This window comes from Canis lupus, chromosome 2, assembly GCF_048164855.1.
Source record: "Canis lupus baileyi chromosome 2, mCanLup2.hap1, whole genome shotgun sequence".
Taxonomy (NCBI): domain Eukaryota; kingdom Metazoa; phylum Chordata; class Mammalia; order Carnivora; family Canidae; genus Canis; species Canis lupus.
This window is the reverse complement of record NC_132839.1, coordinates 68011316-68038618: the sequence shown is the minus strand read 5'-3', so window position 1 is coordinate 68038618 and position 27303 is coordinate 68011316. Positions and strand designations below refer to the sequence as shown.

Below are 27303 nucleotides of genomic sequence, written 5' to 3'. Positions count from 1 at the left end.
CCTTGACTAACTTTAGGGAAAATCACTTTAGCTTTCCCGGTTTTGGTTAAATTCATCTTGTTCCTTGTCTCCAAGGTCCTTTCCAGATCCAACATTCAATTCTACTGAGACACCATCACTGACTCATATTTGAAAGTGAAAATGGAACAGCATTTCTAACACCAAGTATTTGGAGAGAGGAAGTAGTTTTCACAGAGAGAAAACTTAAAATACAGAAAAAAAATTCTTACCACTCAAGTTTTGGAAACATTTTATAATTTATATATAAAATCTTGTAAGAAACCATGTAAAATGACAGAAATATCCACCTTACATTAAGAGTCAAAAAAAAAATTCACACACACTGAATGTAAATTTTAATTATAAAACAATATGAACAAAACATTTTAAAATAATCTCAATTATTTGGCAACTCATCACATCATTGCTAGAGACAAATTTGATCTTAAGAAAAATTTAATCTTATGAAAAACTTAAGTTGGACAGTTTGTTCGTATGGGAGTTAAAATATGTTTAAAAAAGAAATCCGGCAATAAAGCCAGTTTCTATCATGAAATAATTGTGTATAAAACAACATAAAGTCTTGAAGCTCAGTAGACAGGAGTGACCTAATCTCAATGCATTTCTCTTCACTGAAAAGGACAACATGGAAAGAGAACGAGTAGAGGCCTCGGAACAGCACAGAGGGAGGGATGAACACCGACAGAGGCGTTTTTGCTGCAGGTGACAGGATGTAACTTTACCTGAACCAGAACCTCTCACGCCAGTGGGGCTGGAAGTAAAGTCACAGATGCGAGCATAATCTAAAATCAAGTTACATTCTTAAAAAAGTCACAACTGTGAACAGGGAAGCAATGCAGACCCTTTCTTGAGCTAAACTACTTCACTTGGATACATGCGAGAAGATCCTGTATTTCCTGCCAGACCATAGAGAGTTACAAGGCAGGCAGCATCCTAAAACGTTTCTACTAATGACTGCATAGCATTTAAAACCCTTTTTTTATTAAAAAAAAATAATAAAATAAAATAAACAGATATATAGTAAAGTTCACAGATAAGTTTTCTCTGTAAAATAAATAAAGTGTTCATTGATTAGCATCATACATAGAGTAAAATACAACCTATTTTTACATGTTTATATACTGTACACAGATTACCAGTAGGCAGCCTGGTGTCTGATAGGCTGGAAGGGTTTGCATTAGTGATGTGTCACATCGGGAAATCCCAATTTCAGATGTTAAAATATACAACTACTTTGTTTTGAGTTCAGATACAAAGTAAACTTATTTTCCTTTATCTGAAATAAATGTACATAATATCTTCTATGAACAATAGTTTATAAAGCTGTTTAAAACAGAACAAGAAAAAGCTTGCACCTAGAAACTTACAGCACATGCATGTCCTTTCCCTGGTTAAAAAAAAAAAAGCTTCTGGCCCCAGGCTTATTCTCTCCTTTCGCCTGTGTCTCCAACACGCCAGGGGCATGGTGGTGGTGGTGGCCAGGATTACCGCTTGGCCTTCTTCGAAGGGGCTTCTTCCACCCTCTGCTGGCCTCTAGTCCGGGCTCCGGGGGGGCTGGCTTCCCTCTTGCGCTTGCTGGAAGGGGAGAGCTGGGCCTTCGATCTGCAGTAAACAAAAGTCAAGGCAGTGGTGAGAGCTGACAGGAGTGGCTTCCATAATTTGGGAGTTCTTTAAAAAAGGGAAGAATTTTGAACTTGAGAGCTGAGAGAAAACCCAGGTCATGTTTATATAGTTAGAGGAGACTCTAGAAGAGCAGTGCTAACTGGTTATGTGCAACCAGCCCCACATCCACAGGGCACAACAGGAAGAGCTTGGAGACCCGCACTCTGGTTCTGGCCCGGTCACACTCCCAGGGCCAGCCTGGCTCAAATCTGCCTTCTTCTCTGGGTCCTAGTTCTTCGAGCTAGAAAACAGTTAACAGGGCAGCCCAGATGGCTCAGCGGTTTAGTGCTGCCTTCAGCTCAGGGTGTGATCGTGGAGACCAGGGATCGAGTCCCACGTCGGGCTCCCTGCATGGAGCCTGCTTCTCCCTCTGTGTCTCTGCCTCTCTCTCTCTTTGTGTGTCTCTAATGAATAAATAAAATCTTTATCAAAAACAAAACAAAACAAAACAAAACAATTAACAGCCAGTCCTTCACGCACTGCCCCAAGTCGAGGCTACTGAGAAGGAGCACAGCAGGATGGGGGACTCCATCTGGGCGGGTGCCCAATCCCATCTCATGGGCCAATACAACTGAGGAGAGGCAGCAGTGTTAAAAAGGCAGGGGAACTTCAGAGGAGCATTCTGGCCAATCACCCTGCCCCTAGCCCATCCCCGTTCTCCCATCTGCCAGCAGAATTATCTGTCAGAAATCCCAATGAATCATGTCACTGTCCTGTTTATCTGTTACACATATATTCCTCGTAACTCTCTGATGCTTTCAGGATAAAGTCATCCCAAGATTTCACAAAGTCCTTTATAATTTGCCCTGACTTCTGCACCACGCTGGATTGGTCCTGCCAATCCCGAACACATGACATTCTTTCACATTTTTATGCTTTGACATGGGAGTTTTTGGAGAATCACCCCACACCTCCCACCTAGCAAACACCCTTGTCTTTAAGCTCCAGTTCAAAAGCAACTCCTCCTTATGGGAAACCTTCCTCATCATGGAGCAAGCCACTCTCTGGAAATCCCATGGCACTTTGTGTCTCCACCACAGCACTTACCACTGTGATTTACCTGTTGATTTTTTCCAACTGTAGGCTACAGTCATTATTTTAAAACAATTCTCAAAGAGACCACAATAGTAAATACCATTGGTATGACTTCTATTAAATTTGGTTTATGAGAATTATGTTGCAGTGACAGCGGCAGCATGTGAGCACTGGATGTACTCCAAGATATAGTTTTAGCCAGGTGGTGCCAAAAAAGCTTCCAAGTCATGTACACATGTCTCCCCTGCTAGAATGCTTCTCCTCTTCCTCTCCCTAGTACCTAGCACCAAGGCACACGTCGCCAAGCTGCCATGGTTCTATCTATGAAGGAAAAGACCTGGAAAATCAAAATTGCAGGAGATGGTCCGATGGGGCTGCATGGATAAGATGTTTTGCTTGTCTTGCTTATTGTTCCTTTGAGAGCACAAGTAAATAAACCCAAACCAGGTCACACACTCTTGTACAGGACACAGTTCCAGCATATACGCCTGTGCGGAGAATGGCCAAAAAGCAGTGCTTGTTGATCTCCCATTTTAGGCCGAGTCAGGGAAAGCCACTGGCCGCTGGGTGAGAACCTACCAACTGAGCAGTTGGCATGCCAGCCCTGTGCTAGATGCCACGTAGCAGGGACAGCGGCTTTGAGTCAGAGTGCTTCTTCCCGGCCGTGTGAGCCCCCTCCTGCACCCGAGGTGCGGTCTGACCACTGGCACCAGCATCACGTGGGAGCTATTAGATATGCAGACTCTCAGGCCCCATCCCAGACCTACAGAATCAGAATCTTCATCTCAGCAAGAGTTTCCCCAACTCGTCTGCAATTCCATTGTGAGAAATAGAGACCAGAACTTCTTGAGATTCATTCCCTCACTTATAAAATGAGGACAAATATAACATTTCACATAATGGGGATGGAATGGGAGAATCCACCTTATTGGAAGCGTGGCACCTTAGTGGCTTCCCTCTCTGGGACATGGGGATAGTAACACACACATATATTATCCATACGCTGTGAAGATCGACTGTGTAAGTTTTGTGCACTGTGAAGAATCTTTTATCTGTTGATGCTCTCATGTACAGAAAGGAAGAAGCCTGTAGTTCAGAGAGGGCATACATATACCACCATCCTCTGCATGGCAGGCTAGAGGTTCCGCATGATGGACAGAGAAGGAAGTGAAGCACTGGGGCCTCCTGAGGACGGAGGGCGAAGGATAGCAGAGCCTGCCTCGCTGGCGGCTGGTAGAAAGGGCACTCAAGAACCGGCACGAGCCAAGGCCACAAAGGAGGCCTGGGCGCAACCTGTGAGAAGCAGGAGGGTTAAGGGGGCTGTGGAGGGTGGGAGCCCCGCCAGGGGCTGAGCTGGAAGTGGCTGTTTTACTGTGACCCCATCACCTCTCCCAATGCTCTGGCTAAAACAAATGATTCTGGCCTGTGCGGTGCCTGACTATGCTGGGCTGGTTTAGCCAAGTACTCAGACCTGTGACCCCTTGGGAAGAAACACCCCTCGCCTTTGGTCCTGGTGGATGGAGTCAGCATGTAAGGCTCACAAAGGTCAAGGGCAAGTGTGTGTAGGGGGGGCCGTGAAGCGAGGACTGACATGCCTTATGCAGCCCCTCCAATTCCTTTTGGAGTAGGTTTCCATTCGGGAAACCAATGATCCCAGAAGACAGTTATTTGACAAGACAAAGATCCTAAAAGAACTTGGGAAGAAAACCTTACTGTACCAAAAACAGTCACAGGGGATTAAAAATGACTTGAAGTGTAAGCAGGGACTTACCTTCCTAATGGGGGAGATTTACTAACTTTTTCGCTGGTAGAGAACTTCTCTTTTGCTAATTTTTGGCGATTTCTAGCGGAAATTGTTTCTGGGTTGCCAAGGGTGGATGTTGCACGTGCTGGTGGCTTGCTATGATGCTTTCTGAAACAGATTACAGAAACACCGGGCAGCGGTACACTGAACAGACCAGTCCCGGTGCCTCTTCAGAAAGGATGAGGCTCCTCGTAGGTGAGTCAGAGTCAGAGAATGGGGGTGAAAGCAGAAAATGGTTGGTTTTCTGGACTGCTGGTAAAAAGAAGATCTGATGTCATCTACGACTGTCTCTGTGACTGTGTCTTTGCTTTTACTGTGTAAAGTATTTTATCATGATCTAGACAAAGAGGACTCTGTGATAAAAAATACACTGGCTGACAAGATGACAATCCCCAAAGTGCTCACTGCAGCAGAGAAGGGGCCAAGGCAGTACAATTCACAAGGCCAGCTGGTCAGGTCCAAGTGGTCGACTGCTTGAGGACCAGGGGATGGAAGAACAGGCCTGCCAGTGCAATGGCCAAGAGAAAAGACTTGCTGAGCTGGCGTGTGGGTGCAGCTGAGACCCTGCAGGATAGGGTGGGGCAATCCTCTTCTGAGTTCATTAGCCCACACACTTTGTACAGAACATGTGCTGCCTTAGAAAGGGGAGCACATAAATTCAGGAGAACAAACAGGGATGATGATGGGGATTAAAATAAGAGAGGACTTGGAAGCTGCCCTTAAATATTTAGGGAAATGCTGTAGGGAAGCCCCAAGAGCAGAAGTGGCAGAGCATACTCCTCAGGGAGGCCAGCCTCCACTGGACACAAGGAAGAGAAGAGCGAGGGGACTTCCCTGCTACTGAGGAGCCTGCACGTAGAAAGATACTGAGGAGCTGCTGCTACAGATGTGAGCAGACAGCGAGGCACTGATGGGCCAGCAGCACTAGCCCGTGAAGACCCCAACCACCCTCAAGAATCGAACTAAGATGATGGAAGAGCCCTAGAGTCAACTAACTGATGCCAAGGAATCTACAATAAGAGAAGAATCCAGTTGTAAATTAAAAGTTCTCAAGGTATGTTAAGGAAGGGCACTGACAGTCTAGGTGATGACAGAATCGTAAGTAAGATTTGTTTTCAAAGAACAAATTTTAAAAGGCAAACCTGACCACTACTTTTAGACAGTCACTCAAAGACAGCAAGAAGGCCTTTGTATGAGGACTTTGTATGAGGCGGTCCCTACTCTCCTGGGTGATCTTTCTGCAATGTTTAAGGGGGAGGCAGTGGTGCTGGGGTGGATCTGTACCGAATGCAGGGATGCTGTGCTACAGCGCCCCCACCTTCTCCCATCAGCAGGAAACTTGATTCTGTCTCTTCTATTTATCTGAGGTGCTCCACCTAAAAAAAAACAAGTATAAGACTACTATCTTACCTTCAGCTTGTGTGAGCTCCTAAAGTCCTGTGGCCCTAAAACCTGACTCTGAGAAATCAAACCGTGGTATGAATGACTAATAAAATGCAATGTGGAGTAATCAGAAATAGATTGATTTTAAGTCTTTATATAAACACAAGACACTATTACTGTTACAATGTGGTGACAGGTCGATGTCCTTAGATAGATGAATGAATAAGCAGCTGTGGTCTATGTATACAATGGAATATTACTCAGCCATTAGAAAGGATGAATATCCACCATTTGCTTTGACGTGGATGGAACTGGAGGGTATTATGCTGAGTGAAGTAAGCCAATTGGAGGACAATCATCATATGGTTTCCCTTTTTTTTTTTTTTTTAAGATTTATTCATGAGAGAGAGAGAGAGAGAGACAGAGACACAGGCAGTGAGAGAAACAGGTTCCATGCAGGGAACCTGACATGGGATTCGATCCCTGGTCTCCAGGATCACACCCTGGGCCAAAGGCAGGCGCTAAACCGCTGAACCACCCAGGGATTCCCCATATGGTTTCACTCATATGGGGAATATAAGAAATAGTGAAAGGGATTGTAGGGGAAAGGAGGGAAAATGAGTGGGAAAAATTAGAGGGTGACAAAACATGAGAGACTTCTAACTCTGGGAAATGAACAAAGGGTAGTGGAAGGGGAGGTGGGTGGGGGGATGGGGTAACTGGGTGATGGGCACTGAGGGGGGCACTTGATGGGATGAGCACTGGGTGTTATACTATATACTGGCAAATCAAACTTCATTAAAAAATATTTAAAAATGGGGAAAAAACCCCCAATGTGGTGACAGGTGTAATAAGTGATATTCTTGAAATGAACGTCGGTGAAATTTTGATTAATCTTGGGTAATGAAATGACAGAAGATGATACCAAGATTAACAGCTTGTGAATCACTTTGAAAATGGAAAATATTCTTGCTTGAGTAAGTTAACAGACTAAAAGATGCAACATGTCTCAAAATGTGCTGTGGGGAAAATACTGATTGATATTAATGAGAGTGGGTGGGGGTATAATTGGCAAATGTTTGTTCAGACAAAGTTAAACAGGTTTGTTTCCTTTAGGACTATACTGAGCCCTTAATATTTTAACATGCACTGTGATTCACTAAGTTTGGGAGAAGGAATTCACTGGCATTCCTAAAACTCATCTGACCATGACACTTTTTTCCAGGGACTTCTGGCTATACTAAGGTTTGGGAGAATAAATTTTGGGAAACATGAGATTAAGTTCTGTTAGTAAAAAATGGTCACATATGGGCAATTTCACATGGTCACCCTATACCACAGCACTGATTACACGCATCTCACGACAGTGATAGGTACACCTGCCTTGTCCCTCACACTGGAGCTGAGCATGCTGCATGTAGGGACTATATTGTACACAGGGTCTGCTTTCACCCATGGGCCCAGCATAGTATCTGAGACTCCTACTGAGGCTCAATAAATATCTGTACAGGAACTAAATGGGTTCTACCAAACAGGTATTTAGAACCTGGCAGACTCTGATATGATCCTCAACAATTGTTTAAGATGGAAGGTGGGTTTCTCCATGAAGAACCAGTCCGAGGGCTAAGAACATGTGCTCTCTGCTGAAGATAAAAACAGAAGGAAATGGCTTACACTGTGGCATGTGTGAGTCAATGAAAAGAGAATACCATGAAATCCAAAGCTGCCTTCTGATGGAGAAGTCGGTGAAGGCCTTTAGAATCTCTCCGCTGCCCCCATTACCTCTGAGCCTCTGATCTGGTGGTGGATCTTGTGGTGGCTCCTGAGGGCTCATCCTCTTCCTCCTCTTCCTCTTCTTCATCAGACTCCTGGTCTTTCTTGTCCTCAGTGGCTTCAGAAACTGATTTCTGGCGTTTTCTTTCTGGTTCTGAAGATTCTGTTCAAATAGAAGGGTAACACCTGGACTGTACAATTCCCCAAGACACTTCCAAAGGAGAGTCATGGAGTGTAGGATGTAGGATATTAGGGACTTGGAGGCAGAAGAAGTGCTTTTCCATTTCCTTTTGTTTCAGCACTTGCAATTCACAACTGTTTAACTTAATCTCAAACACATTTGGGATAGTTTACTTAGGCAGTTCACAGCCAGCATTCATGAAAAATTCACATGTACTCAAAAAAGCATCTGGGATGTACCATTTCTGACATGGGATTAGAGCCATTTCACACATATTTATGTAATATTAATACTAGCTGTGCCCCACTGGATTTTTCTTCGTGTAGAGAAAAACTCTTAAAAAGGTGATTTTGAAATGATAAGACTCCACAATTAAGAATGTGTCAGAAACATACCAGCATCATCTGACAGAGTGAGCGAACGCTTGGGCTTTCTTCCTCTCCGACGCACATTTGCTACTGTTTTTTCTTCGCCATCATCCTAGAAGCAGTAAAATTAAAACCGAAAGGATGGTTAAGTGAACATTTACTAAGTTTATTCCTAAAAGACATACTTTGATAAGAAAATTGACACTTACGTTGCTCATACTTCTTTCTTGTGGGGTAGTGGTTTCTTTATTGGACTCATCTTTAAGAAAACGAAAATGTCTGCATTAATACTCTCTTAGTGTAAATTAACTTTCAACAGCCTGGCTTGTTGTCTCTGAATGTACCAGTGCTGATTAAAGCATTGTTCAACAATATAGCATTATTTTGTATCAGATAAGACTAATACCTAGCAGAAAGTACACTCAATTACAAGTCAGAACCTCCAAATGTGCACACTTCAGACTTGTCACAAATAACCTATGCAATCTGGGAAAATTACTTAAATTCCTCAAACCTCAGTTTTCCATCCATAAGATAAAAACATGGGTTACCTGTATGGTCCCTTTCAGATCAAATACTCTGAACCCAGAAAGGGAGGAGGGGCAACTAGGGAGCCCTCAAACCTTACCAGGACTTTCAGGTCAGGATTACAAACCATAATGACGTCTCAATGTAGCTCTCTCTCTATTACAACGCCTGTTTTATAATTAGGAAAAACAAGGTTCAAGTAATTTGATTTAAATAATTTCTTCAGGGCAGCCTGGGTGGCTCAGGGGTTCAGCGCCACCTTTAGCCCCGGGCGTGATCCTGAAGACCCCGGGTCGAGTCTCACGTCAGGCTCCTTGCATGGAGCCTGCTTCTCGCTCTGCCTGTGTCTCTGCCTCTCTCTCTCTCTCTCTCTCTGGGTCTCTCATGAATAAATAAAATCTTTAAAAATAATAATAATAATAACAATAATTTCTTCAGTCACATAACTAATAAGTAGTGCGGTAGCTGGAATTCTTTTGACTATAAGCTACATCAGAGCTATTAGAAAAGTATATATTATAAGCCTATTGTAGGTTGTGTATGCCTATGCTTTATATATTTGCTTTCTGTGGATGTTACAGTTTTCTGACAATGTATCAGAAAAAAATATTTAGTTTAATGCACTGTTTGAAGTTAAAGTTATGGGGATGCTCACTGGACACCTGACAGATAACCCAAAGGTACTTCTCGTTGGTGGTGAGGTCCACGTTCAGCCTTTTTGCAAGTTCAGTACACTGATGTGGATGGAAACATTATACCAAGAAGGCTGACAGTGAAGGAGCCTGTTGTAACTGGTCATCATTACCCAGACTCAGAAAATCACTGCTAAACACACCAAAACATAACTACACAGCTCAAATTAGAGTCTTTAAAGGACATTCAAATTATAAAGGTTTCTTGTTGTATGGATTCAAAATATTATAACATTAGGAATAAAAACTGTTTAAAAACCAAACATAAGCAAACTCTCCCCTTGTAGAAAAAATAATAAATCAACCTTAATTCTCCAAGAGACAAGAAAAACTGAAATACAATCACAAGATCACACATAGTTCAATGTGGAGGTTTCTAAATTACATATTTGCTTTACCTTGATTATGTACTTTTCTTTTTCTTTTTTTTGTACTTTTCTGATCTAACCAGCTATTTGTTTTACCCAACAGAGTTGTCACGTTCATCTTTTTTTGCCTATGTCAACCCTTTAAAACCCACCAAAAGGTCTTATTACTTTTTTTTTTAAAGGTTCTATTTGAGAGAGAGAAAGCACATTCGTGAGAGCACATGGGTGTGGAAAGGTGGGAAAGGGGGAGAGAAAGAATCTCAAGCAGATTCCCTGCTGAGCCCTGGAGCCTAACTTGGGACTCCATCTCACAACCCTGAGATCAGGATCTGAACCAAAGTCAAGAGTTGGATGCGTAATTGATGAGCCACCCAGGCACCCCAATCTTGTTGTTTTCACATAAAAAATTTTTAACAATGAAATTAACAAACACACACTGTAAAAATTCTGGAGAATTCAAGCAATAGTAACAACACAGCATGTTCCCATTATCCCACTACCCACAGCCAATCATTATCAACATTTTGGGACTATTTTTCTCCTTGGAATGAGGACAAAAATAATTCAACAAGTTTTATCTCTTGCATTCTGGCTCTAGAAGCTACACAGGCTGCTTTCAAAATTCTTCTGAGAACAATAGGCTCTTGAGTAAATTCCGGTCTTCCCAGTAAGATGGTCTAGTCCCTAGGCTGATCTATTTCTCCTTTAAACATATCCAGTAAATTAGGGTTTGGACACCCCAGTGCAGTCCCTACTGTACTTTCTGTTGCCTTCCCCCTCCTCTTTGGAGGCTTCCTGGAGACTTCTAAAACCAAGAAGGGTTCAGATCACAAGAAAAGGCAATGGCTATAGTCTTGTATGTCTACAAGAACAACCGTTTTAACCTACTTCATTGAGAATGAAACTCTAAAACCTTCCCCAACTGCCAGCCGCCCTTGCCCCTTCCTTAGATCACATGCAGAGCAATGCTCTAGGTACACACCTGTCTGTGTTAATTTTGGTTTGCTGCCAGGTGAAGACTGTTCTACCTAAATTTAAACAAACAAAAAACTGAAGTCAGTAGTTAGTCATCATCACAAAGAAGTCATTAATTATGTAAGGGAGGTTTAGGATCATTATTATGCAGGCAGAGTATTCGGAACCTATCTTTTGCCATAAAAAATACCAAGCAAAAATGGATGCCCTGCTTCTGAACACATGGAGAATTAGGGCTGCCACAAGCCTCTTCTCCAGCCACTCTCCTGTGACACTGGGAGATGAGCATGGGAGGTGACATGGCATGACCATCATTAGTATTCCCCAAATCTGGCAAACTGTCTTACATGCTGGTAAATGCATTGACCTATGGCACTTTGGTTTTGCTGTTCTGTAATAATTCTATGGAGGTAAGTACTGTAGTACTTACAGATATCATTACACTACTTTATATTCAAGGAAATAGGAGTTTCAAGGGGGTCACAAGATTAGCCCAGTGTCACAGATCTGGGAATAAGTGGCAGAGCTGAGGCTTGGACCTCATTAGTTGTCGGTAGAACACTGCCATATGTTTAACCTTCTGTTTAACAATGCTGTCATTGAAACTCATGTAATGAAGTCTTGATAGAATGATTTTGTAGACTATATGCTTTAGGGTCAAAGACAAAGAATGTTTAAAAAGATAAAGTGTCATGGAGGATTTTCCTGAATCAAAATCAAGTGTATATTTTATTATGAAAGAAACTCCAGAGAGAGAGTAGTAACAGGTAAGACACACTTCAGGTTTCCATAAAGAAAGCCATTACCTAAAAATCACATAACACAACTATTTTCTATGTATTAATCAAGAATGACCACAAGAAGGGAAGTCCCTAGATAATTTTTATATAGGCAAACTCACATATGAGGATGGGATCAGATTAAAGAACAGTATATTTATGTAAAAATATTAGTACTTGGAATATTATTTAAATGGTTATTCAGTGTTTTATTTAAGGTATTCTTTTAATGTTTTTCAAATATTTAAAAAATGAAAGGAATACAAAATAGAAATGCTGCCATATACACTATCCAGGTCAAGGGCAAACACTTCCAGAGTTCCTATCTGTTGCAATTACTCACAGTGACGGTGCCAGTATCTGTTTTGCAGTCCTCTTCTAAAAAGTAAAAAATAAAAATCTCATTTAGAAAACCAGTTTGGAAATGTCTTTTAAAATTTTTTTTAAAAGTAGGCTCCACATTAACGTGGTGCTGAACTCATGACTCTCCGATCAAGAGGTGCACACTCTACCCACCAAGCCAGCTATTCGCCCCTGAAAATGTCTTGCATGTGAACTGAAACATAACAAATACCTACTTGTTTTTAACATGGTTTCTACGGGGTGTTTACGAGGTCTTCCTCTTTTCCTTTTAATAATTACTGGCTGATCTTCCTAAGGGGTAAAGGAAAAAAAACAAAAGAGCAATAAAAGATTTCAAAATGAGATTTAGTGTTTCCTCCTACGAGGGCTCAGATCCTAGCTGTCACTTAAACAATACATGACTCCACGCTTCATTTCTCAGTGTATTCCATCAGCTGATAAACACTGAGAACCATATTCACACAGTAGTGAGGAATGATGAGAGATGAAGTAGAACTGAGTGCTCCATATCAGCTTTGACTTCTGCAAACGGTATGCATGTACATTTAAATGTGGATTTAGTCTTAGTCACTGGTGACCAAATGTTATCCCTTATGAAAAATAAAAGAGGCCACTGAACTTCTCATACAGAAGTGTGAGAAAACAAAAAAGAACTATTAAAAAAAAGTATATTAAGTGGAATTTAAGAAACAAAACTAATAAACATAGGGAAAGGGAAGGAAAAATGAAGTAAGTACGATAAAAACAGAGAGGGAGGCAAACCAGAATAGACTCTTAACTCTAGGAAACAAACTGAGGGTTGCTGGAGGGGACGTGGGTAGGGGGATGGGGTGACTGGGGATGGGCATTAAGGAGGGCATGGGACATGATGAGTGCTGGGTGTTATATGCAACTGAGGAATCACTAAATTCTACCTCTGAAACTAATAATACGGTATATGTTAACCTGAATTTAAACAGAATCTGAAAAAAAAAAAAAAAAAAAAGACGATTGTGTCAGACAGGCAAACTTTGGTAATGGTTATCCAGATGTGGTTGGGGTACAGGTTGTTTCCCTCAATTTCTGGGCTTGTTTCAGGCCGGTGGATTCCATCCCTCACTGGGCCTGTCTGCACATCCCCTGAGGCAGGGGTGGGGCAGGGCCAGAGACTGGCCTGCTTTTGCAGCCACCCAGGAATCCCCCACTTGGCACTGGGCACCTGCTGCGGACCTTCTGCACACACTGTTGTGCTGCTTCCGTTTAGTCCTGTCCAGACTCTAGGGCTCAGCAGCTCTGTTCTCTGACCTAAACATGTGCCTGGCTTGGCCATGTCCTGCTGCCAGGACAGGAACAGGACTTCAACACTGAGGTACAGCTCCTATGTGGTCTTTTTTTTTTTTTTTTTTTTTAAGATTTTATTTATTCATTCATGAGATACAGAGAGAGAGAGAGAGGCAGAGACATAGGCAGAGGGAGAAGCAGGCTCCCTGCAGGGAGCCCAATGTGGGACTCAATCCTGGAACCCCGGGTCATGCCCTGAGCCAAAGACAGACGCTCAACTGCTTAGCCACCCAGGTGTCCCTGGTCCTATGTGGTCTTGACAGAAATAGGTCTAATATAAATGTTGGGATGAAATGAAAATGAATAGAACAAAATTAATCAAACTGACACTGATAAAATGCACAGTATGAAATGGCTGTCCCACTGCACTAAAAAAAAATGAACTACTTCAAAAGCATTTGACAAAGACTTTGGGTAATAGCATTTAATGCATTTTATTTGTCATTAGTATTCAACTACCTGAACAGGAAGAACGCAAGACATCCCTTACCTCCTGAGACTTCATGTTGTCATCGTCATTCTGCTCCGTCTTTTCACTAGCAGCTTCGCCGCTGCTGTATTCGTCTGCAGAGACAGCAGAGCTGAGCTCAGGGCTGGGGACCACAGTCAGCCGCATTGGCATACCTGCCCAGGTGGCCTGAGCGGTCCCAGTCACACAGGCAGGAGTGCACACACACCATCTGCAGGGCCTACACCATGCAAGTTAACAAGCAGAAGTCTGGCTAACTGATAAGCACACTTTGGGTTGACTTAAGATCCCAATTCCAAATGATCTCCAAGCCCTGTGGGTATGAAGTATATTCTCCAGGGATAGCAAATGAGTCAGCTATGCTTTAGGCTGCAAAGCCTGATGAAAGGTTAGTCCTGTCTTAACAATTTATCTAAGTCCGTGTATTACTCACCTTTTTCATCCATGGCCCTTGAAGCAGTGTTGTTTGTCTTAGAACTTGTTTTAGAGAATTCTTCCAAATCTCCAGCGTTCTCCTCCTGTGGAGAAGTTGAGTAAGACTTCTTAAGTTGAACAAGCTTAGCCCTGTCTCCACTTGTCCTCCCCAAAGTTTTGCTTTCTATTTCAAAAACAATTTTCTAGTGGTTTTTTTTTTAACAAGTTTGTTGCAGAATTTTTAAAAAGCAACTATTCTGTGGCTAGTGAGGCATACAAAGAGATACAAATTCTGAAGGTAGGACAGCATGAGATAAAGCTTAACTATAAAGCAACAAAGGCATTATTTTTTCCCTGCAACATAGAAATCACTCTTTTCCTCCCTCAACCTAAATTTTGTCTTTGAGAGAAACTCCAGAGAAGGAACTGATAGGAATTTGCAACAGATTCCTTTTCTTTGTTGGGTGGTGAAGGAGGGGTTTGGGGGAAGGGATAAGGAAGAAAGTGACTAAAGGAATTTCGGGGGTATACAGCTGGGCTTATTTAGAGCAATAATCTCTCACCAGTTCAATCATTCACCCTTAGGTGAAAAAATTTTCAGCATGAAATACCAAAATGTACTGTAAAAGTAATATAGTATATTGAACACACACACACACACACACTAAAATATAAAATTCGAATTCTATCTTAACACTGAAAACATTATCTATCTAGAGGTGATTTTTTTAGTGAAAATTGCTGGTATATTTTACTTAAATTTAGCATTAAATAACTTACATGAAATTGAAGGGGAACTAAAAAGAGACCCCCTTCAATCTGCCTCTCTCCAAATTTAGGAGTATTGTCTCAGGATTCTTGTTCTAGATAAGGCAGGGGGAAGGATGGGGTTAAAATCCGGTTTCTTTCCTTCACCACAACCAATTGAAATTCATGACGATACATGACTCCCTCCTTGGTTGTTAAAATTCTTCTACTACTTTTTATTTAGCTCATCAGTCACTGGCAGAAAACAGAGACTTTGAACTGGTTTTACTAAGCTAGAATTCAACTGTATATATTTTTATAAGCTGACTTAATTAAATACTTTGGAAACATGGTGGAAAAAAATAAATTAGGGAAAGAGTGAAGAAGGAGATAGAGCTAGTTTGGAATACACAATGAGCAGCACCAAGTCTCAAAAATGGAAGCATGCCCAAGAGGTATCTACCAGGAAATGCAAAAATCTGGGACTATAGAGTAGGGGCAGAAATAAAACTTTGTGAGCCACCTTCCTGAGTCATTAGATGAAAATAAGATCATATGAAAAAAAGGCAAAGAGGGAGGCCAATCTTTGGACTACTTATATTTTAGGCACAGAAAGTAGAGAGAAGGCAGGGTATTAAAATTTTAAAATAATATGTGTCACCGTATTTTGATGTTTTGGTGCAAACATATCTGTGGTAAAGCATACAACACTCGGGAAGAAAACATCTAGAAGCCTTAAGTCAATGACATCACTGAACAGAAACCTGAGCAAGTTTCTGTATAAACTATGATATTAACACTATTCTTATGGTTTAAAATTATAAAGTATAATATTTGTTTCTTTTGCAGGATGCTAAAAAATATACCTTTTATAATAGAGAAATATAAAGTAAAAAGGATACTAGAATGAAAAAGAATAATAATAAGTGTTCAGTGATGCAATTAGGTTACCCCCAAAACTTAAATTAATACGTGGAAAAAAAAAATACCTTTGTATCTTGTGGTTCAGTTTCAGAACATTGCCTCTGTGCTGTTTCTATTTTGGAATCTAGGACATCTGGATTATCATCTGTAAATCAGTTTGGACAGAATCACAAAGGAATAAAAGCTAAATGAAAAATGAAATGCACAGTTCTATTTTAAGACAGTTTAAGACTTCTTTTTTAGTCTTGTGATACAGTGAAGCCAAAAGTTATTCTAAATGTATTTAATGTCATGTGATTTGAGCACTGAACACTTGACTGTGGCCTTGGCAAAACCAAAAAAGTAAAAAATAAAATATAAAAAAATAAAAAAGCCACAAATGCTCAGCTGACACCAATTAAACAGCAGATTCTATGGAAAGGGCTTAGGCCTATAAGAGATCCCAGAGATACTTTTAACTTCCTGCATGAGTTATCACCTAGGAGGTATGGCTTAGTGACTGAGACCAAGGGGTTATGAATCAGATTTACTTGGTGAGAATAAAGTCACAACCTCGCCAAATCTTAATTTCTTTACTTTTAAAATGGTGATAATGCCTAACTCACAGAGTCATTATGAATGTGGATAAAATAACATGAATAGTACCTAAAATATGAACTCAAGAATTAATTAATAATTACATGCTTCTAAGCAAAAAAGGAAAGCATTTTTTCCATTCTTTCTCACATATAACTTTTTATTGCAGTTGTACTTTGTGTCAGGTATCAAAATATAAGTCTGTACCATCCAATATGGTAGCCATTAGCTACATGTGGCTGTTGAAATTTAAATTAAAATTGAATGCAACTGGGCAGCTTGGTGACTCAGCTGTTTAGTGCTGCCTTCAGCCCAGGGCCTAATCCTGGAGACCCAGCATCGAGTCCTGCGTCGGGCTCCCTGCATGGAGCCTGCTCCTCCCTCTGCCTGTGTCTCTGCCTCTCTCTCTCTCTCTGTGTGTGTCTCTCATGAATAAATAAATAAAATCTTAAAAAAGAAATTGAATGCAATTATAAATCCAGTCTTTCATTCACATTGACATTTAACTGCCCAAGAGTCACATGTGGCTATTGGCTACTGTACTAGACAAAGCAAATATAGAACATTTTCACCATTGTGGCAAGTTATATTGGATGGCACTGTTATCGACCATAGGAAAACCAACAGTACGAAGCACAGAATGGCTATTACATGAACCTTTATGATGTGATTCACTAGCTCTGTGGGGCATGGGATGATATAAAATGAAGAACTTGGTGGATCTGTCTGGGTCCCAGGCACAGTGTCAGAGGGAGCCGAGGTTTGTGTGAATTCCAGGGGTTGAATCTTCTGTAATAACAATGTAGTTTCTAAATCAAGTTCAGAAAAGACCCTGGAGGTGGCAAGCCAGTTTGGATACAAACTGGACTCAAGAGTTATAAAAGTGAGCAATTACTACTCTCAAAAATTTTCTGTGATACTGGCACAGTATCTTGGATGTAAAAATAATACAATCTTCAAAGATGTCTGAAAAAGGAACATATATATTCTAAATACCCAGTTCATCTTCTGAGGAGGGATAATGCTTCTTTCTTTTTCTTTTAGGCATCTGCCTTTCTTCCTCTTCAACCTGGAATAAAGAATGAGTATATATATTACAGTCAGTAGAATTTGGAACAAAAATCAACTGAAATGACAACACATTAGCTTCCAGTTTTTGAAATAAATTTTTAAAAAATCTAGAATAACACTTTAGGCATCCATTTGGATGAGACTTATTTGTAAGCTTGAGTCTTTATTTTTTGGATTTGAATGTAAATCCACACAAAACATGCAAATCTGTTTCTGGTTAGACATTGTATTCCAACAATTCTACAATGTTTTAAAAAAATATTTCTCCTTTTACCATCTCTGAAGTCAAGCTATGTCTTAGAATCAATGACATGTCCTAAATTAATTGAATTAGTGTTCTTCTCTTTCAGTGGCCCACCAAAGAGCCAAGGAAAGGCAGTTTAAGAAGTATCATTTACCCTTCCTGACTCTGACTGTACAACATGGACACATCCCAATAATTACCCACACAAGAGTATAAACAGATAAAAGTGATCTGGAGATCCATTTAATTTTTAATACATACAAAGATGAAAACCCTTTCTTTGTGTATCACTCAAAGCACGATGAACAAAACATGAAATATTTGTGTTTCTTATGAAAACCCACCTCTTTAGGATTTGCTTCAACACTGTAATCTCTTAAGGCTTCTGTGTTGTCTTTTCTGCTGTTGGATATCTCTAATAAATACAAAAAAGAAAAAAGTTATTTATTTATTTCAATACTTATTTGAAGGGTCTGCATGGCAGCAGGAAGGACACTTTATAAATCAGACAGTGTCCTCACAGCAACTATCAGGTAAACTCCATGATTTCCATTTGCAGAATGTACGTAAATGGGTCGTGGAAGGATGAGGGCTGCTGGACTCTACACATTGACTTCAGAGCCAGTTTTCCTCCAGCTCATGGGGCAACACAGTGGGAAGATGTGTCCAAGGAAAACAAGTAGGTATTATTTCATACCCATCAGATTAGCAAGCATATACCAGTCTGGTAATATCAAACACAGGAGAAGGCATGGAGTTACAATTGGTACACCACATGGGGACAGTTTGGCACATTCGGTAAAGCTGAGGAGGTGCCAGCCAACCCAGCAATTCCATACCTAAGTTTCAGGTATATCACGATGCACTGGGAGACAGGTACAAGATCATGCACCACAGAACTCTTTGGGAAAAGTTGCAAAAAACCCAAATGTCCACCAACAAAAGCCAAAAAGAATCATGGTGGTATATTCACACAATTCACACAATACTAAACAGTAACTGAAATAAAGTAACTAGGAACTCTGGGAAACTAATAAAGGGTAGCAGAAGGGGAGGCGGGCAGGGGGATGGAGTAACTGGGTGACGGGCACTGAGGAGGGCACTTGATGGGATGAGCACTGGGAGTTATATGTTGGCAAATCAAACTTCAATAAAAAAAAAAAGGAAAGAAAAGAAAGTAACTATGGTCATACACATCAATATGACAAAATTTCAGAGCATAACTCTGAATGAAAAAATAAGGTAGAGATACTTTTGCTAATGTGATACCCTTTCCTTAAACATGCAACATCAGGCTACATATTTTTATAGAAATATATATAGCAATTGCAGAATAGTGGCTCCCTTTGGAGTAGAAGAGAGATTAAGACTGAGGAGGCATATGTGATTTCAACTCTATCTGTAACATTTTTCTTAAAAAGCAAATCTACTAAATTTTTAAAGATATGACAAAAACTAGGTGATGAATACGTGTTTATAATTACTACTGCTTTACTTTGGCTTGAAATATGGGATAATATATTATTATAAAAAGACCTCTTTCCCCACTCTTGGCATAAGGTAACAATGTAGGAATCAACAGCATTCTATGTTCTGTTTGAGAGAATTATCCCTCTGGAGATGGTGGCCTCCACAGGTTTCAGGGAATGAAGCCTGACCCCCAGAAGAAGAGCCACACAAACGTGACACCCCTTGATCTACCGAACTAAGACTGCCTGTCAGAAGTAAACACAAGTATTTAGAGGAGAACTTCTAAAGCACAAATCTCAGGCAACTATACCTTTTGTATTCAATTGGATTAAGTCCACTGTGAGGTTACTGGCAAAGTTCTAGTAGCTATTTTATGACAAAGCCCCACTTATAAGCTACAGGGCCTGGAACAAGGCACTGGACCTCTCTCCAAGCCTTGGTTTCCCCAGCTAGAGAAGTAATGCTGTTAATACCCACCAAATGATATGAATTAGTAAGAGAAAATTTGTGAAGTAATTAGCACAAGATCTGGCATATAGAAGGCACTCAACAAATGGGAGATATAATTCATATCAACATTAATACTATGAAATTCATTAACTTACCTTCTTTGTTGGAAGATTTGCTATGAATTTCTTCATTTGCTCTTGAGCCTGAATTTTTTACCTAAATATACCAGAGAAAAGGTTATTTATGGATATTCTCACCAAAGACCTAAAGGCAGAAAAAACAAATAAGGAGGAGAACTGATATAACCTGTTTGTTGGAATGTAGAAATGGACTGGAATACATGCTTTTTAAAATTTCACCCAAAGCTCAAGAGCACAGAACATCTTCCTTTTGAAGAAGTTTTGGTTTAGCAAATTATCATCCTGTGTTTTATTCTCCTCGTATTTAAAAGGGTTATGGCAAAAGTATAAGAACTAAAAATAATTTTTTTTTCCTGAATTCTATGGATTCTCTTCCCACCCAATGATCCCTCATGATTTTTTTTTTCTTTACTTAAAAATGCTAAAGGATCCTCTGTCATCATCATCTGTCTTCGGCAAATCTTGTCAATTGTACTTTTATTTTTTTAACTGAGGGAAGCACCTTAGAATACCCTACAACATTCTAAATCCTAGCTACAGAATTTCATGCATATTTGGGAAGGCTAGTGATACTCTCAGAATGGGGAAAGTTAGATGCTAGGGGCCCTCTGGGAAATAAAGTACGGTGGAACACTGGCTCTACGTTTGGAATCCTTTTAGAGGGTAAATCTGAATGAAACCAAGAGTGCTTTGCTCTTTCTTCTTACTCAGCTGACTGCGTAGGAGTTTCTAGCTATAAAACAGGATATTTCAAAGAGGTGAGGATAGCCCTCTGATGTCTGGCAGTGAGTGCATAGAGCACCCAGGAGTTCTCTCAGGGCACTGGAAATAATGTCTCTTTGCAGTTTGCAAGCATTTTACAAAATGTTCTCTCCTGGTAAGATATCAGGTTCTCTGTGCATTAAGAAAGACATAAAATTTCTTTCAAGCACAAGAGATTAGGATAGCCACAGCTGGGAAAGAATATGTATCCCTGGCAATTACAGTTTAGTATCTTCAGAAAAGCTTTCCAGAGACACTAAATGAACTTTAGTTTTCAAAATAAAATGTTTTGTTTATAGTACCAGGATTATTTCAGGAGTTGCAAAACAATTATAAAATTCATTACAATAATGAAAATTAGAAAGTTCACAATTCATTGAAGGATTTCATTAGTAAATCCCAGGTGAGTTTCCTAGTCTGAGGTATGTGGGCCTTCTGTTTCCTTCAATGTTTTAAGACATTGGCCTAAGGAGCCAGTAGAATGCAGTGCTGTTGAATTCAGAGTGACTCCTTTTCTCTGGGGAAGACAACTAAATTCTAAGACATCAGTGGATATAGTGAAAAGTTGGCCTGAACATCTCAGTTGTTATGTTGCACTCCAGGGGAGAGCACACCACAAATAGCCTCCTATCTCCTAAAGGATGCACAGACAACCCAACCCCTCTGCTAGATGCCCACTTTCCATTCACTCTCAAAATACCAAGGCCCACAATAAACCCCAAAGCATTACAGTGACTTACATTAAGTGATTCATTCCCCAAGAAAGGCTCCCTCTGTAGCTCAGCTGTTCAAAAATAAAAATGAGAAATTAAGGAAACTGAATAGTTTCTGAACCATAGAGAAACAAATTTAGAATTTTTTATGGTAAACCAGGACTATGTCGCTAACTGGTCCACCTGCCTTGTAAACTATAAAATTCTGACCTATTATTTTCTATAATCTGTGCCTGCCATTATGCCAGAATAACAACAGAAATGAATGTTGCCTGCATTTTTATAATGATGGCAGTGGTCCATTAAATCCCTGCACCTATGTTGGTAATGTGAAGCTCAGAAGAAAGGTAGACCTTTGCTGTAACTGTTCAGCTGCAAAGTGACACTAGTTCATCTAAAAATAATGCCATCAAGTGAAAAGTTAGGTTCTATCCCTTCAAACAGCAATGGTCTATTTATATTCTCTGGAAACTTGAAGTACAAGGTCTACTGTTTCTACTCAACAGTGACAGAACGCACATTTTTCTTTTAAACAACTTCCTTTTACGTAAGTAGATCTCTTATTGAATCGTACCTAAACACAGTGAAGTCATCTGGAATATACTGCGGGAACAAAGGACTTCAGAATCCAGAAATGTTATCTTCTTGACAATTAACAAAGGGGATGTTAATTATTTGTACTTTTTTTCTTTGTAGAGATTTTATTTATTTGAGAAAGAGAAAGCATGAGCTGGGGGAGGGGTAGAAGGAGAAGCAGACTCTCCACTGAACGGCAAGCTTGACTTGGGACTCCTGGGATCACGACCTGAGCTGAAGGCAGACACTTAACTGACTGGGCCACCTAGGCGCCCAATTATTTGTACTTTAACACATATAAACAAGTTTTAACTAAACCATCGAAGTTTTGGATATATTAGTCATCGTTAACGTTTTAATATGTCTGCATGAATGGCTTCTCAGGCCTTGGGGTGGTCCTCCAGGACTGCTTGATACTTCTGTTTATAAGGCTCTTGAGATCACATGCTTTGAAGGTCACCTCTTCAGATGGTCCTGCCTTAGAAAAGTGCCTGCCCTGATCACTCCAGATAGTCCTAGGTGAGGGTTTATATACGCTACTCCTTACACACTGCCCTTCCCTTTGCCTTCTCTACCTAATGCACACTTACTCATCCTTTGATATTTGGCTCCAACTTAGGAGGAGTGATGAGTACTTATGAAAATTCAAAACTTACATATTCTTTGACCCTTCAATTCTCTTTCAAGGAAATACTTGGGGAAACACATAACACATATCAAAGTTCACTGCAGCTTTATTTATAATAGTATATACTATAAAAACTGGAGACCACTAAAGATCTAACAAATGGGAAAACACATTACAAATTACTTTCAGCTGTTAAATTAAGGCAATCTGTATACATTAACACTGAGTTAAAAAAAAAAAAAAAGAAATTAACAGGGAGAGAGATTGGTTCAGCTTAAACCCAGGCCCTCCTCAAGGCCTTCCCCAGCAAAGCTGACCCCACCAGACATGGATGTATCTTTTTTTTAAGACTGTATTTATTTATTCATGAGAGACATAGATAGATATATAGATAGATAGATAGATAGATAGATAGACAGATAGATAGATAGATAGATAAAGAGAGAGAGAGAGGCAGAGACACAGGCAGAGGGAGAAGCAGGCTCCCTGCAGGGAGCCTGACGTGGGACTCGATCCCAGGTCTCCAGGATCACGCCCCTGGCCGAAGGCAGCGCTAAACCGCTAGGCTACCCGGCTGCCCTGGATGTATCTTTATTACAGAGAGAAACTCCTGGGTAGTTTGCTTCTGCAAACTCCCTGAACGCAGACAGGATGTGCATTCTTTACCTCAATTTCCTTAGCACTCACAAGTACCTTGCTTACCAATCTTTATTGGGGGAATAATTTAAAGAATCAAGTCATCACATAGTAAACATAGAATTTCTTTCCTAGCACCCTACCCAAGAGCTTAGAATGTGGCCTGGGGCACAATGTGTTTCCAGGGACATCAACTCTACTCTCACCCCAAGAATAAAGCATTTGATTTACTTTAAATCAATCAGCAAGTTACATTCATCTGATTACAGTAATTAGTTTAGGGTGGACAAAGGTACCTAAGCTGAATCAGAGTAAGTCTCAGGATTTCAGCCAGGAATGACAGGACAAAGGTATTTCTCTAGAGGCTTACAAAGGAGAAAGCAATTACCTCTGCTGGGGACTGAGGGAAAGGGGAGAAACCGGGTCTTTGCAAGATGGTTTTTTGGGGATATCATCATGTTCTCGGATGATGCTCTGCCTGAACTTTGCAATTTTGTGAATACTATGGACTGGATGTTTGAGACCCCCCTCAAATCCATATATTGAAACCCAAAAGGGACACCTGGGTGGCTCAGTGGTTGACTACCTGCCTTTTGCTAAAGTCCTGATCCTGGGGTCCAGGATTGAGTCCTACATCAGGCTCCTTGTGGGGAGCCTGCTTCACCCTCTTCCTGTGTCTCTGCTTCTCTCTCTCTCTCATGAATAAATAAATAAAATATTTAAAAAAAAAGAAAAAAAAAAAAGAAACCCTAAATCCCCAATCTGATAGTATTTAGAGGTGGAGCCCTTAAGAGGTTTAAATGTTATGAGGGTGGAACATTGCGCTGGGATTAGTGTCCTTATGGAAATAAGAGAGATTTCTTTCTCTGCATTCATACATGCAAAAACATAACCAAAAAGATAGAGTCCTTACCAAGAACCCACCCATGCTGGCACCCTGAACTTGGATCTCCAGCCTCCAGCGGGGTCAATTTGGTGCTTAAGCACTCAGTCTTTGGAATTCTGTTCTAACAGCCTGAACTGCCTAAAACAGTGAACTAATACATTTTCTATAAACATTTGTAGAGTTTTCTGCAACTTGCAACTAAAATCACCCTGACTGCTCTATGAGGCTTACATAGACATTTCAGCATTTAGGGGAGTAAAAAAAGAACTGGCATAAATTTGGTCACATGCTCTAAAGTTCCTATTGCTCTTTTCCCTAGTTAATGTGCAGATCAGAAGAGATGATACAATAATGACTAGAATACAGACCAGAAATAATTGTCCATTGTCACAATTCTCATTTATATTTCCCTAACCTAGTGGTTCTCAAAGTGTGGTCCAAAGACCCCTGGGACTCCTGAAATCTTCCATCAAGGGAGATTGCAATTTTCCAGAGGCAATGTGATGTTCCTGAATTATCTGAAAAGGCTATTAAAATCCAACCATGTAAGCGTGATGCTGAATTTTCTTCATATACTTCAACCAAGATAACAACATGCTAACTACAGAAACAGCCATGAGTACCAGCTGCTTTCTATTAAACTAGACTTAAAGAGATTTGTAAAAATGCAAAACAATGTCAATTTTCTTACTACATTTTGTCATTGGGGAAAATTTGTTATTTTTCATGAAAAAATTATTTATGTTAACCTACAGTGAACAATGAATTCAGTTATATTGAATGAATACATACCTTACAACCCTCTCAGTTTCACTTTCTTATTTAGTAAATGTCAACAGGTAAAATCCACATAACAAAAGTTCTCCATAAAGACTCCTAACTCTGGGAAATGAACTAGGGGTGGTGGAAGGGGAGGAGGGCGGGGGGGGGGGGGGGTGAATGGGTGATGGGCACTGAGGGAGGCACTTGACGGGATGAGCACTGGGTGTTATTCTGTATGTTGGCAAATTGAACACCAATAAAAAATAAATTTATTATTAAAAAAAAAAACAAAAAACAAAAAACCAAAAGTTCTCTGGGATCCTCAATTTTTACTTTTTTTTTTTTTTTTAGATTTTATTTATTTATTCATGAGAGACACAGAAAGAGAGGCAGAGACATAGGCAGAGGGAAAAGCAGGCTCCATGCAGGGAGCCTGATTGGGACTTGATTCTGGAACTCTAGGATCATGCCCTGAGCTAAAGGCAGATGCTTATCTGCTGAGCCATCCAAGCATCCCTGGGATCCTCAAAAAAGAGTGTAAAGTGGTTCTGAGACCAAAGTGTTTGGGAGCTGCTGCCTTAATCCTTCCTGATCCTGAGGCTCTCTCCTACAAAACACGAAGTGGATCCTGAAGATAGTGCACAGAGACTGGCAGCCATGTCAGCGATCACTGGGGCCCAGCCAGAGTGCTAGGGCCAGCAGGCAGAGGTCTGAGGGTGCATGGGCTGCAGGCTAGCTTTTGGAAAGGAGATGCGACAGCACATGGAGATACATTTTGGGGAAAGAGCAAGAGTTTGCTCCAAAGTAGCTTGCTTTCTTTGTCATACGTATCTGGAGATAAGAGATAGAAACAATTATCTTACATAAAATTGACAACTGATGAGAAAAAGTGTATGCTGAGAATGAAACAGAATTCTCTCCAACCTATTTTAAAAGTGAGAGGCAAATTCATATAGCCTGTCAGTGTTTTGTTATGAATCAGCTATTGATTTTATTTTTTTTAAAGATTTACTTATTAAAAAAAATAATAAAAAAATAAAGATTTACTTATTTATTTGAGATCAAGCAAGTGTGAGCATGGGTGGGGGGCGGGGAGAGAAGCAGACTCCCTACTGAGTAGGGAACCTGATGTGGGGCTCGATCCCAAGATCATGACCTGAGTCGAAAGCAGACATTTAACCAACTGAGCCACCCAGGTGCCCCTCAGCTATTGATTTTAAGCTGTAACCAAAGGTAAAACCACAGGCTGAGAAAACAATGTGAACAACCATTGAAAGGAGCTTACCTACTCCACTTGGCTTTCTCCCACATGGACTTTCTGGTGCTGCTAGAATTTCAGGTCTTTTCTCTTCCTCTGATGATACAGATGTCTAAAAAGTCCAAAGCACCATAAAAGATTAAGTTAACTGAGGTTTTTACAACAAGAAGGCAAGACTAACCTCAACTTAATTAAAACATCTAGCATCTTGTAACAACATGAAAGACTACTTTCAAGTCTGTGCAAAATTGAAAATGAGTACCTGCCAACCTTCAGAAACAAACAAAAAAAACCCAAATCAATCTAATCTCATAGTTCACTCATCAATGGTTTTCCCACTGCTTTAAAAGTAAATCTCCAACTTAGTATGAGACTCCTGCTGATCACATTCCCTCCCTAGTTAGGTCTGCATTTCTCCACAGCACATCTTGCATCACTGCAGTGCCCATAGCTCACAATGGACCCTCCTGTTTCATGTGCAGAACACATTTTTTGCCTGCATGGCTCTTTTGTTTCTTTTTCCTCTGGTAAACTTCTACTTTACATGTAAAACCCCACTCAAATGTCCTTGCAAGCCCTCCCATCTGTGTACCCATTGTTCCTGCTGGTAAGTTGAGTCTCCTCTGCACTGTACATAGACCTCATGTTTACTGCTACCTTGTCTCTCATATATTTAGAAGGTGCCATGAAATCAGGCTGCAAATGGGATATAGAGATTCAAGTTATATTTTGGAAATGGAACATGTTAAGAACTGGCAATGGATTAAATGTGGGGAGACAGGAAGAGACTGAGGGTGACTTCTGGTGTTTGGTTTGAGTAAATGGAACTATGACAGCACTATTTACTGAAATTATTGAGGTTCTTAGCTTCCCAGCCACAGGATATGATAACAACAATGTGTAAGTGTTTTAAGTGCAATGGGAACAGGAGCCGTGCAATGCTTAAGGATACACATGTCTGAGTGCAGTACATGGTACTCACACCATCTATGGCTCAGTGTAACTGAACCATCAGCCATACCTCAGTTTTCAAGGTGCCTTTCAGTGCCTGTCCTCCCAAAACATTCAATGGAGACTCTTCAACACCTAATGAAATTCAGACCATTAAACCAATTTAAGAATTAGCTTACAAAAATACATGCTGAATCAAAAGGTAACAGAATATTATTTAGCATGCCCTGACCTCTTCCCCTGTTGTTTTATTTTGCTGTCAGTAGGTAACAATAAAAGGAATACCGATGAAAAATCTTGGATGAAACACAAGGGTCATTTGCTCATTTTGCAGGGTGTGTGTGTGAAATTGTTTCTTACTATTAAGATAGTTG

General features: G+C 40.4%; 1 protein-coding gene across 2 annotated transcripts in view; it reads right to left on the bottom strand.

The window, feature by feature from the left end:
• Positions 1-238: 238 nt before the first annotated feature.
• The window catches only part of BOD1L1 (biorientation of chromosomes in cell division 1 like 1), a 54780-nt gene continuing 27715 nt past the window's right edge, over positions 239-27303 (bottom strand). Inside the window, exons 11-27 of one of the 2 annotated variants that reach the window (XM_072805987.1) lie at positions 27000-27064; positions 26006-26090; positions 21260-21303; positions 19773-19833; positions 18042-18112; positions 17379-17451; positions 15872-15951; positions 14155-14239; positions 13743-13816; positions 12148-12223; positions 11913-11947; positions 10798-10843; positions 8437-8486; positions 8255-8339; positions 7688-7841; positions 4490-4630; positions 1630-2087 (exon numbers count right to left, since the gene is read on the bottom strand). In XM_072805987.1, coding sequence (XP_072662088.1) covers positions 1958-2087; positions 4490-4630; positions 7688-7841; positions 8255-8339; positions 8437-8486; positions 10798-10843; positions 11913-11947; positions 12148-12223; positions 13743-13816; positions 14155-14239; positions 15872-15951; positions 17379-17451; positions 18042-18112; positions 19773-19833; positions 21260-21303; positions 26006-26090; positions 27000-27064 — 1355 coding nt within the window. In that variant the 3' untranslated portion in view covers positions 1630-1957. The other variant, XM_072805977.1, reaches the window with a different exon arrangement.